Source organism: Octopus bimaculoides, chromosome 16, assembly GCF_046866305.1.
Source record: "Octopus bimaculoides isolate indiv1 chromosome 16, ASM4686630v1, whole genome shotgun sequence".
Classification (NCBI taxonomy): Eukaryota; Metazoa; Mollusca; class Cephalopoda; order Octopoda; family Octopodidae; genus Octopus; species Octopus bimaculoides.
The window spans coordinates 39370274-39384192 of NC_142943.1; the positions used below are offsets into that span (position 1 = coordinate 39370274).

At 33.7% G+C, this 13919-nt stretch overlaps 1 protein-coding gene across 5 annotated transcripts in view; it reads right to left on the reverse strand.

Moving 5' to 3' along the window:
* Positions 1-13919, reverse strand: part of LOC106869328 (uncharacterized) — a 74116-nt gene that overhangs the window by 24727 nt on the left and 35470 nt on the right. For 2 of the 5 annotated variants that reach the window (XM_089364508.1, XM_014915037.3), the window contains one exon: positions 7050-10795. The exons of the other annotated variants lie outside the window; for them this stretch is intronic. In XM_089364508.1, coding sequence (XP_089220634.1) covers positions 9863-10768 — 906 coding nt within the window. In that variant the 5' untranslated portion in view covers positions 10769-10795 and the 3' untranslated portion in view covers positions 7050-9862. Of the gene's footprint in view, positions 1-7049; positions 10796-13919 lie in introns of those variants that run through there. 5 annotated transcript variants of the gene reach the window in all.

Sequence of the window (13919 nt, forward strand, 5' to 3'; positions counted from 1 at the left end):
TGAAACAATCATCCAAATATCTTTTCCAGTTATCCATTAAAAAGATGTGGAAAAGGTGTCAAAATTTCTGGCGTGAGGTTTCATATAGTGTTATATATAAGAATTTTATCAGGAAGCCAGTGTGTAAAAATATTCATAAGGGAAATTTCTATTCCCAAGAATATAATTATTCGCTTATATTTATATAAGGGCATTACTACAGAATAATGCCACACACTGTAAAGACAGACAAAATGCCGCTAAGCATTTCGCCCAGCGGGCTAACGATTCTGCCAGCTCAACGCCTTACTACTACTACTACTAAGTTAAGAACAAAAACAACCAAATGATGATGGTGCTTGATTTTGAAGTCATTAGGACGTAGAATACCTTGTAGTATGTGTAGGCGATTGTCGAGTAAAATACTAGGGTACATTCATCGATTTGATTGCTGAATTAAGAACCATAAAGGACAAAATTATAATTATTATTATAATTAAGATTTCTTTATTAGACTCAAGAACAACTTTAAAATCAGTACATTAAGAGAGCTTTTATATGCGTATGTGTACATCTATACATGTATGATTATACACAGACACACACACACACATAATACACACACACATACACACACACACACACACACACACACACACACACACACACACACACACACACAATATTAATAATAATTAGGGGAACTGAGATTTTCCACATCCATAATTTTATTAAACAGTTATTTGCAGCATTTTTCGTGGACCCATGCACGTTTCAGCTGACTTAAGAAACCTGTCTAAGAGGAAAATACTGTAACCGCCAGGATTGCACATTCCTTTGAAATCACTTTTGAAAATATATGTATTTATGTCTATATATATATATATGTATATATGTATATATATATATATATATATATATATATATATATATATATACATATGTGTGTGAATATAATACTTAATTACAAGGTGAGCAAGAGTGTACGTACGCCGCTATATGTATATATAAATCCCCAAAATGGAACAAGAACGCAACAGACAACAATAAAACATCCGGGCAGAGAGACAATGCGAAGATGTACAGGAAAAGCAATAAAAAGACGGACATTAAAAAACATGGTCGGATCAATCACGTCCTCCTCTCATCAGTCAAGTTACCAAATTATCCTTACAGTTTCGGGAAGATACACTTGAGACTGTTCAAATCTGGCTGCCTCCAAATATCTAAGCTAAAAGCATTTAATCTTGGTGGAGAAATCAAGCGAATGTGTACGACTGCTGTCAAAGTGATAATCTGAGCAGCAGACATCTAGCTGTTATCTCGCACCCCGTCGTGTAGCAGATTCCCTAGTCGGTCATAGATGACTTCTCGTTAGGACGCTGGTTTGGCGGATCGCACACACATACACAAGTATGTGTTTATATACATAAACGCACACCCATGTATACATTTATACTTTTTTTCTTACAAAACTCAGGTTGGAAGAAGTATTGGATAAATAGGTATCTCGTATGCATACATATATCATACACACTCACACACTCACACATACATACATACATACATACACACATCTTACACACATATATACACACATACATACATACGTATGTACGTACGTACGTATGTATGTATGTATGTATGTATGTATGTATGTATGTATGTATGTATGTATGTATGTAAGGTGTGTGTATGTATGTATGTATGTATGTATGTATGTACCATCAGTAATACCCGTCGTTGATCGGGTAATTACTTTTCCTGTTTCTCGGGCCGGAAAGCTAGAAAAATGGGTAATATCATATAAAAGAATAGCTTTACGGAATCCAGATGACTGCGATGGCACTGAACAGGCTACAGACCAAGTGGAACATCACTGTTCATATAGGAAAAGCATTGCACGTCCTGAGTTTGTTTGGTGTTCACTTTTTGACGGTCTTTGTTTAGTAGACATTTTTTTATTAGGTATATCAGTAATAGTGAAATGAATATACAAATGCTGTGTCCTGTCAGTGTTAGTGCTAAAATTCCAACGTTATATTATAGGCATGGAAGGCAAGGCAACAATAAGTTGTGAAATTACAAATGCTGTGTCCTGTCAGTCAGATTTAGGTTTACTCGTCCCGTATTATATAAGAAAAAACCATGTAATAATTGAAGTAGAAAAAAGATGGATTTCATATACGAACTTCTGTTTGTTCTTCAAGTAGCATTCCAGCAACTTTTAGTGTTTGGCATTGACTTTTATTAATGCACATATCAGAACCGAGAAGCTAGAAAAATGGGCATATCATATAGAAGAATTGCTTTACGGAATCCAGGGAGCTGCGATGGCATTGAAAAGGCTGCAGGTCAAGTGGAACATCAGTGTTCCTCACTCTTCCTTTTGACGTTTGAATAGGCGGTATATCGTGAATGAAGCTAGAAGAATAGCCATATCATATAGAAGAATAGCTTTAGGAAATGCAGGAGACTGTGCGATGGCACTGGGAAGGCCACGGATTAAGTGGGAGACCCATTTGTCACGGTTTCTTTTGACATATGAATAAGCATATGCCCAAGCAGAATTGAAAGATTCAGGTTCGAATCTGAAGCAGGGGGAGACTACGACTACAGATTTATGTTTGCGCGTGTCTCATCCTCATTTTGTGCAGCCCGTCGTGCGTTTGTTTGGTGTTCGTTTCTTGACAGCCTTTTTTTTTTTTCGTAGACACTTTTTGATTAGAAATATCAGTGAGAAATAGTGAAATGAAATTACAAATACTGTGTCCTGTCAGTGTTAGTGCTGAAATTCCGACGCGATATTACAAGCATGGAAACCAAGGCAACAGGAAGTAATAGTCCAATGGAATTAAAAATGTTGTGTCCTGTCAGTCAATTTAGGTTTACTAGTCTTGTATAAGTGTATTATATAAGATAAAACATAATAAATGAAGTAGAAAAACGATGAATCTCATATACGAACTTTTGTTTGTTCTTCAAGTTGCAATCCAGCAACTTTTAGTGTTTGGCCCTGACTTTAATAAATGCTCATGGCAAAAGAAAGTGGGATAGGAAATTGTAAGGACTCAAATTTTAATGAGACATTAGATGTTACAACTGGTATGCAAGGAACGGTGGCGATGCTGCATTTACCACAACCAGTGAGAATATTCGCCTCAATGCAGTTCGGCATAGGTTTGTGCACAACTAGTGTTGCCTTCCTTGAAACATTTGCTTTTATTGTTATGGGACAAACAAACACACAAACAGAGAGAATCTGTCATATATATATATATATATATATATACATACACACACACACACACACACACACACACACACACACACACATACATATATATATATATATATATATATATATATATATATATATATACATACATATATATAAATATATATGTGCATATATGTACATATATACATGTATATGCATATATGTATTCGCGTATAGCCTAATACACTCATATATACGGATGTAGGTATTTACGTGAGAACATGTTTGCACGTGTATGTACGATGCACTCTAAAAACTAAATCAAAACAAAAAATCAAGAAGAAAAAGCAACAAACAACAAGAAAATTCAGGTATGCGCAAATATAACTAATTTTTATTAGATAATGAGTGTCAGCAAGGATTGTACCCAGTCTTGTTGCGTTGAATTCCCTCGGAGCCTTTCAATTTCAAATAGCAGCATAGTTTCGTACTGTTTCACATACATACATATATATATATATATATATATATATATATATATATATATATATATATATATATATACATATATATATATACATACACACACATATATATATATATATATATATATATATATATATATATATATATATATATACTTACATACATATAAAGTTTCACATAATTTTAGATAATATATGTATATATGTGTGTATGTATATTTATGTATGTATATATACACGTATATATATACATATGTCTATATGTATGTATGAATGTATGTATATATATGTATTATATAGAAGGTTTATATTGCTATGTAAGCGGAAAAGAGGATATAATATTATTTTTACATGACTATATATAATTAGTTTAGTTCAGTTATATCATGTGGCGGGTGATCTGTAGATTCTTTACGTTTTCTTGAGCATAATTTCCGTGCACTTTCTTTTATAGTGGCATCAAAAAGCCACAAAAACGACATCATCAAGAAGCTGACAAAATGAGAGTAACGGTAAATGATGAACGTCTGATAATCGAATGGCGGAAAAACTCCCAGTTCAAATAAGTTTTGTTGAAGATAAGAAATGAAAACCAAAATAACAACAATAATTAATGTTCTTAAAGGGGATTTCATCATCTCACATTGTTTACCTTTGATAGCAATATAGATCAACAAGCCAATATACACTAACATTGTTATCATCATCAATATTGCGAATGTAGCCATGATTGTTATGAAATTACTATTTATATCAATATCGCATCTCTTTGGATTAAATACGGAGCATGCTTGAAACATTACCAATCCTTTTACCCAGAGAAAGGCCCACAAAATCCCTGTCACTGCGTACTGGATAATTAGAAATTTCTGACTTTCATATTTGCTAGGTTGAAAGTATTTCACGATAAAATCACAGCAAATAGGTAATAAGAAATATTTAGACCCTTCGTCTAGAACATTATGAGTCATAAATATAAATGCACAGGCTGGAGTTGGCAAATATGGGAACAGGTGGATATGTATATTCTCGAAATAAACGAACAAGGTAAACAATGCAAAGTTAAACATATAGTTCAGCAACGACAGAGAGCGCGTTTTTCCATGAGATTTACGATCTAGGAAAATGGCGATCATTAGAAATGCATTGGTCAGGATAACTAAGATGATCGAGACACATAAATATATTCAACCGCCCGAATGTATTATTTGCGAAGACTGAAAATTTTGGGGTATAATCGTAGTCGTAGTTATAATCTACAGTCACTTGTAAATCTTCCATCTTGTGTTTTGAGCAGTTTGAATTGTCTCAAATCTGAAATGGAGATAATAAGATAAATAAAGAAACCAACGGGTTAAATTTTTTTCTTTATATACTGATAATGGTAACTGAAATAGTTGTAACTATAATTTTAGAGAGATACTAAGGAATAATAAATAGTAGCAACTATGCCAAACGTAGGATCTGTTGTTACAATAACGATGTATGTGTGTAGCCAATCACAACTGTATTGTTCTGGATTCCGTTTGTCTCAATAAACGACAGAAAACATTTCAGAAGTCATGCGATGAAGAAATGTCTGTTTTGGAATAGTTTCCATAATGTTAAGATATGCATGGAAGTCAAATATAGCATTGAAATCTTTCATGAAGCATAATGCCATATGGCTTAGTAGAGGAAAAATGAAATTAACATTTAGAAAATAATGTACTAAACGTACTTGCGGATGATGCAGTACAATTTGTGGTGAGATTTTTCTTTCAGAAAAATCTATGGACGTAATGAAAATGAGTGTCTTCTCGGTTAAGCAAATTTTACAATTCAAATATGAGAGAAAAGTGTCAGACGAGATAATTTTGTCGAAAACAATGGTATTTCCTGATCTTTTGCCGGAAATATGCTGGAACTTAGGAGAAAAATGCACCACCTCGGCAAGTGAAGAAATGGCAACCGGTTGAATGAAAAAAGAATAAAATAAAAAGATCTCTAGAAAGTCTGAAACATCATCTAAATATCTTCAAGAAAGAACTTAATATCATTGTATACCTTTAATATATAGAACATTTCGTTAGACAGATCCAAAGGAGTTGTATGGTATGAATAAAGCATATATAACGTACTTTTTTATGACATGGCGAATGCTACACATACAGCTATATAAAAAAGACGCTAAAGAAATCACCACTATCCTCATAAGATATATATATATATATATATATATATATATACATACATAGAGGTAAATGATAGGATTGCTTCAATATTTCAGGGGTAGTCTGAAGTATCCAAGCAACCAGGGGATATTTAAATCCGGAGGCACTCCTGGGAATTACTTGTGTGGGTACCGTCTTCGTTAGAAGGTAACCAGAGGCAGGTAATTTATTGTTTAAACCGCAGTTTATAATTATAGTTATGTGGAGAATGGAGAAACAAACACAAGAAGAAGCAAGTCAACTGGGCTAGTTAGCCATTGATTTAATTATGTGGAGCTTATATAATGAGTCATTTACGTACGATTCGATGTGCCAAATGGTTTGGTAGATCTCTTCAGAATGTTGAGGAGTATGTTAGAGTTCATGGTGTGAGAGATGCAGGAGAAACAATTAGTGGATATATTAATGCATGTGGTGGTATAAGAATAGCATTAGGTAAAGTTAGTCTTACATTTTAGTTGAAGTTGTGTTAGTCTGTCTCGAAGGGGAGGTAGGGTGGGTGCTATTTAAGCTCGTAGTTCCAATCTTAATCAGATGCATTCCGCACGTGCTTGTTTTTAGAATTGAGGCGTGTGTCTTTTACTTTTAGCACCGGCGGTGTTAGTAAAGGGGAGTAACCCTAAGTTTTGGTGAAGAGGGAGCTAACTCTGATCTTATTAATATTTAATTATAATTAATTATACTTAGAAAAAGAAAATTCTTTTTTGCATATTTAATTATGTTTAGGAAGTGGAATGCATTACATATTTAATTATACTTAGAAAATGAGTATTTAGTAGCGTGTAGACAAATTAGGCTACGTTCATATCTTTTGTTTAAGAGATCCTTATTAGCCGTTAGGATTTTGAGGCGTTCAGTTAGACAGAGGTCACAGCGTCTGTTTGTTGGGTTATGAGAATTAGCTGCTTTTAGTATGTGCCACTTTAGTTTATATTCTATTTTATTTCCTTTAATTCCCAGATATAGCTACTAAGTCCTGTTGAATTTGCCTTTTTTCTATTTCTAAAGCTAGATTGGTGCTCATTATATCTGAGGCCTATTTGGTTTTTCGTAGCGCCGATGTAAGATTTAATATGGTTGTTTGTGTGTATTACGGCAACATCGACAATAAAAACAAGCTTAAAATGTGAATAATTGAATAAACAATTGCCCTTATTTTCAAAAGTATTTTCAAATTTTTTTTATTATATGTCAGAATCATCTGGAGATACAAGCAGTCGAAATATAGTTTTGACATTCCATATAATATTGATAAATAAATTACATGCAAGTAGTCTTTTAATGGTGATCAACCAATCGGCAGCCATATTTTGTACTGTAGTTTATATCATTAGATCATAAGGAAGAAAAGAATTGAAGAACTGCTAGTTTAAAGAAGGGGACGATAGCTCGGGAATCATAGATGAACAATATCTGATTTATGTTTGAAAAGACGTACATCAGACATTAATATGTGATTATAATCTTTATACTGATTTAAAGAAATGCCAACAATTGAAAAATGTATTGATATTAAAAGTTTTTTGTTTGCAAGGTAGCTCGCTGTCTTAATGATAATAATTCTTTCTACTACAGGCACAATATCTGAAATTTTTGGGGAAAGGAAAAGTTGATCACATCGATCCCAGTACTTGACTGGCACTTAATTTATCGACCCCGAAAGGATGAAAGCTCGGTCGACTTGGCGTAACTTGAACTCAGAGCGTAAAGACAGTCGAAATACCACTAAACATTTCACCCAGTGTGCAAACGACTCTACCAGTTCATCGCCTTATATATTATTATTATTATTATTATTATTATTATTATTATTATCATTATTATGTTTTTTTTTCTTCTTTCTTCAAATTTTCTTCCATTTCTCGCCGAGTGTTTTCCGTACACCTAGGGCAGAGAAACTCGTTGTATGCATTCCCAGTTTACACACGCAAATTCACAGGTAAAATATGTATTTAAAAAAAAAATTCATGAATGGATGTTGTTTTCACAGCGATAATGCTCTTCTCAATACATGAGTCGTTCCAGTTAGCACAATTTTTTGCACTTCCTGTAGGGATGGTAAGCCTGGTATCATTTTCAAATAGGTTTCAGTACCTTTTTTTTTTTATCATTCCTAGAGATCCTACAATCACTGGTACGGTAGTCGCTTTGAGGTGCCACATTTTTTCAATTTCTATTAGCAAGTCTTTATATTTACTGATCTTGTCAAATTCTTTCGCCGCTATATTATGATCACAGGGAATACTCATGTCAATTAATAAACACGTCTTTATTATTATTATTATTATTATTATTATTATTATTATTATTATTATTATTATTATTATTATTATTATTATTATTATTATTATTAGTGAAGTGAAAGCACGTTATAAATATAAAACTACTGAATAATAATAATAATAATAATAATAATAATAATAATAATAATAATAATAATAATAATAATAAGAAGAAGAAGAAGAAGAAGAAGAAGAAGAAGAAGAATGCCCTGTTACAGTAGCAGGCAGTGGGTTTTATGGCTTCTCATCTTAACTGATTGGAAGTGTTATCATGTATATTGTTTTGTCTTGGTATAAAAGATGGACTACAGCAAATATTCTGCTCAATACCACAGATTTGTTTGTCACGTGTTTGACCTTAACCATTTGAGCATGTCCCTTGGTGGCTGACGATATGTGCATCTCTGATCACGAGCAGAAGTAGTGAGGGGGCATCATAGCCAAGTGTTGAGAAGAATTCTTTGGGGTTTGGATAATTCCCCCTTGGAAATATGGGTGTTTTGTTCAACATCCTTAAACAACCCTTATTCAGAGTCCTTTTGAGCGGGACGGGCTACTCAACCTGAAGAAAATTCTAATTGGGCCCCACCTGCAAGGCCATGCGCTGTTAATCTTGATATGAGATCACCATGTTGCGCACATATGGTTATGATGCATGCGCCTGGTGTACCCTTATCAGACGGGTAGTCATGATGGGTATACTGGGCTTCGTATATTTTACCCCAGTGTCACTTTGATAGCATGCACTGCTCTCTGACACAATAATAATAATAATAGTAATGATAACTTAAAATCGCTGAATATCTTCAAAATTTCTCCTGCGATTTCAAACTTCCTGAAGCACAACATGGTCAATGTGGAATACGAATGTCCAATAATACTACTCTAATGGAGTACTGACCAGAAAAATATTAATATCAACTGCGGTATTTTCCAAGGTGACTCACTTTCACCTTTAATTTTCTACATAGCCCTTACAAGTGAACTTAACAGAACAAGGTATGGACATAAAAATGGCGACAAGAAAATAAGTCATCTATTTTATATGGATGACTTAAAACTCTATGGCAAAACGATAATGAGCTCAAGGACTACTAAATAATTTAAATAAAAATATATACATACATACATATATATATATATACACACACACACACAAATGTATATATACATATATTTGTGTGTGTGTGTGTGTGTGTGTGTGTGTGTGTGTGTGTGTGTGTACATACATATGTATATATAAATATGTATATATAGATAGATAATATAAAAGCTTTATGTGACAAATGAGAAGCAGCTTGAAAGTCTACATACTGTTCGCATTTTCTCAAATGATGTCGATATGGAATTTGGGATTGAAAGTGCACTGTATTGATAATGAAACGAGGAAGATTTGAAGAACGTCAAGAAATTGAAGTGCCAAATGGGCGAACAATGAAAGCAGTTGGTGAAGGACAGTGGTATAAGTATTTGGGAATAATGGATGCAGATAAAATAAAACATGAAGAGATGAAGCAATTGCCAGTAAAATGAGGAAAATATTACAAAGTTGAATTTAAAAAATGCTATTGAAGCAATAAATTGATAAAATATTTACAGGGCTATATAAGCTGATATATTGCATGCAGACTTACGAGATACTCGTAAGTAGATATAATACATTTTTTACATCGCTTTATGTGACTAATTAAGTTCAGTAGTTAACTCATGTGACGGAGGGCGTATAGGTTTTTTACATTTCCCTGAATATAATTTCCGAATACTTTGTCTTATAGTAACATCAAAAAGCAATAGAAATGGTACTATTACAAATCTTATCAAATTTAATAAAAGGGGTACGTAAAGAATAGTGATTTGTATTATTCCATACAGTCCAACAAACACAATGGTTTCAGCAGAGTATAAGGTTATGACGAATATAACAATAACAATCATAGTTATTAATGACAATTTCATCGTATCATTTTCTCTACTTTTCACTGCGATGTAGATCAGTAGACATACAAGTACCAACATTGTAACAATATACAAGCTTTCTATGGCTAAATGGATACAAAGGGAAATGAAATGTAAGAATATATAGCATTGGTCAACTCCGTAATCTGAGAAAGCTAGAATCATTAATAATTCTTTGATCCAGATAAAAACCCACAAAACAACTGTGAATATAATCTGGGTACGCAGAAAACTGTGACTTTCATATTTGCTTGGTTTAAAGTATTTCACAATAAAATCACAGCAAATAGGAAGTATGAAATACAGAGCAGCGTCGTTAGTAACGGAAGTTAGTATAATAATAAATAAGCAGGTAGACTGAGGTAAATCTGTAAATATATGAATATGTACGTTGTGGAAATAAAAGAACAAGGCAAACAGCGTGTAGTTAAACATATAGTTCAGTAATAAGAAAGAGCGTGTTTTCCCATAGGCTCCACGATCTAGAAAAATGGCAGTCGTTAACAATGCGCTGAACAGGAATATTACGATGGTTGCAACACAAGCAGATAAATTCACCCAGATAGATGAAGAGGGTTCAGTGAATGTAGAATTGTACTCATAATAATAATAATACTCTGGATAGTTTTCCATGTTGCATTGGCCAGAATTGCTTCAAACCTGAAATGGAGACAAATTTCAATAAAAGGGATCACATGAAATCATTTGCATGAAACTAATTTGAAACATTTCAACCTATCGTGGTTTGTTTTAATTACGAGCTACAGTTTCAATTCATCAATGAATCTTCTGAAATATTTAGATTCTTCATCTGTATTACAGTTTGGAAGTTATTTAAAAAAGTTTGATCAAATAACTAACATATCATTCAACTACAGTAGTAGTTGAATAACATTCTTAAGGCCATAATTTACTCACACGCAGCATCTTCAGAGCTTTGTTGCTAATTTAGTTCTTAAACAAATTGAAAACTGTTAACATTTTTGAAGAGAACTGGTCCCTAGCTACATTTTAGCATAAATAATTGAGATTTGGTCCAGTAGAAAAAAGTTTGCATCAAACTTTGTAGCAACGTTATACGAGAGTAAGTAACTCCTCCAGTTTAGTTCTAAATAACATTTTTGTATTTTAAACGCAAAATATATTATCTTAGCTTCAATGATAGAAGAAAGCATGTGGAATTTCATACATTTGGTCTCATGCAACAAAAATTTGTATAAAAAATGTTGTGAGGTAAAATATCACGAAAAAATATAAGCAAGGCAAAAAGTTGGATTTAAGTATAATTAACTTTTTTTATTTAAAAAATAAACTATATTTTAATTAAGCTTAAATGATAGAAATAAATTCGAGGAAATTCATGGTATCAATTTCATTTAGTGAAGTTTTAAAAGAAATAAATTATGAGTGTTTGTTTTTTTTTATGAATATAGTTCTATAAGGGGACTTTTAATATATGCCAACGGCATCATTGAGGTAATTTTCAATAAGGTAAAATCTTAAATTATTAATTGACATATTAATTAGCATAATAAATATTGGCTGTATATTACTAATAATAATAATAATGATAGCAATAATAATGGGACCCTGAGGAGATGGAGTATCCTATATTTTATAATATTTTATAATATGTATTAATCATTCTGGATGTTCCATCGAAATGTACATAGGTCAATTTCATTATTATTATTATTATTGTTGTTGTTGTTGTTGCAATAAAGTATTTTCAACGGATCAGTTTTGAGCTCTATTTAAAGTTGATATATATATACATATATATATGTATATATACATATGTATATATACATATGTGTGTACACACACACACACACACACACACACATATATGTATATATACATTTGTATATATATATATGCCATCCATTTTTATTTTATTTTATTTTATATTGTATATTGTATATTATATTATATATTGTATATTCCATATTCTATACCCCACATTAGTTCTGCAGGAATATAAATAAAACAAAAAACAGACAGTGTTGGAACTCTTTTAAACAAAATAATATATATATATATATATATATATATATATATATATAACGTGAGAGAGTTAGGGGTTGGGGGTTCAACCCACTAAGGGATAGTATCTATCCAGTATACTGCTGGGAGGGTACCCAATTATTGCTACACTAGTGCTATACTAGGTGCAATCAATGGGAGCGGGTAAAAGCGGAGGTTTTACCCAAAATTTGTATAACAATTAGAAAATGGAGGATAATATGCTGAACCCAACTACTTGCAGACGGTGTATCCCGTTGAATTCATTAATCTAATCCATAGCAAAAGTGACAAAAAAAGAAAGAAAAGGAAAGAAAGAACCAAAATATATATATGTATATATTTTTATTTAAATTATTTAGAATTTATTCAAAAATGTTTCTGCTTGAAAGCTGCGGTCATGCTGTGGCACCACCGTTGAATGAGCTACACCATTATTTGGAACCTCGTCTGATATGTGGTATTTGGTCAATGAGGGAATTTGATGCTGCTGCTCTCATCTGTGTTTCCTGCCGTGAGGTAGGCTCGTCTGGAACCCTTGACTGGAAGAGATCCAGTTTTGTTTTAAAGACACTTACATCCACACCATGCAGGTCTCTTAGGCATTTTCGAAGGATATTAAAGAGCTGTGGGCCCTTGAAGCCCAAGCTGTTGCAGTATCTGGTCCTGTATTTTGATGGCGATGCTAGGAACTTTAGCACTCTGCAGCGGCGCCTCGTTCTACAGTTTGAGTAACTTTCAATCCCAAAGTTTGGTACAAGGCCTTGTAGGATTTTCCAGATGTTTATCACTGCATATCTCTCCCACCTTCGTTGCAGGAAGAAGAGTTTTAATTCTTTCAGTCTTTCTCAGTAGCTGATACGTTGCATCGAGACGACTTTCTTAGTGTAGCTTCGTTGGATTGCTTCGAGTTCCACCGTGGATTTTATATTGTGTGGTGACCATAGTTGGGAGCAGTAGTCCAAGGGGCTGAGGACGTATGTCCTCCAGAGGATCATCAATGTCTCCTTTTCTCTTGTTTTGAAAGTTCGGAGGATCCATCCAACCAGCCGTATGCATTTTATTACCAAATTGGTAATATGCACTTGAAAAGATGCATCATTGCTCATGTCAATGCCCAGGTCACATACTGATTTTGATTCAGGGATTTCAATTCCTCCTGGGCCAGTGTATCCTGTATGCATGTCGTTTAGCTTTGTGTGCTGGTAGTGTAGAGTCTGGAATTTTCCTGCATTAAACTGCATGTTGTCCTCAGCCCACCTGTATATTGAGTCCAACTCTCGTTGCAGATGTGCAATATTTCCAGGATTTTGTATTGCCTGAGAAACTTTTGTATCATCTGCCTAGCTAGTAAGGGTGGCTCTCTGAGCAGCCGAGGGCATGTCTGAGAGGGCCACTATGAGACGGCCCCAAGACAGTGCGTTGTGGAACATCACTTGCTATTTGTGTTTCCTTGGATGTGGCTCCATTGGCCACTACTGACTGACGTCTAGCTTTTAGAAAGCCGTGCAGCCACTCTCCAAGTCTTCCGCCAATGCCAAGACCACGCAGTTTGTTACATATCATACCATGGTCGACTTTGTCAAAGGCTTTTGCAAAGTTGAGATGTATCACAGCTGCTCTTGAGTCATTCAGCAGCTGTCTTAACACCCAGTCGTAGTGTTGCAGGAGCTGTGTTATACAGATGCTACCTGGTCGAAATCCATGCTGGGTGTCAATCAGCAAGTCATTTTCTTCTAGGAACGCGATTAGTTTCTTG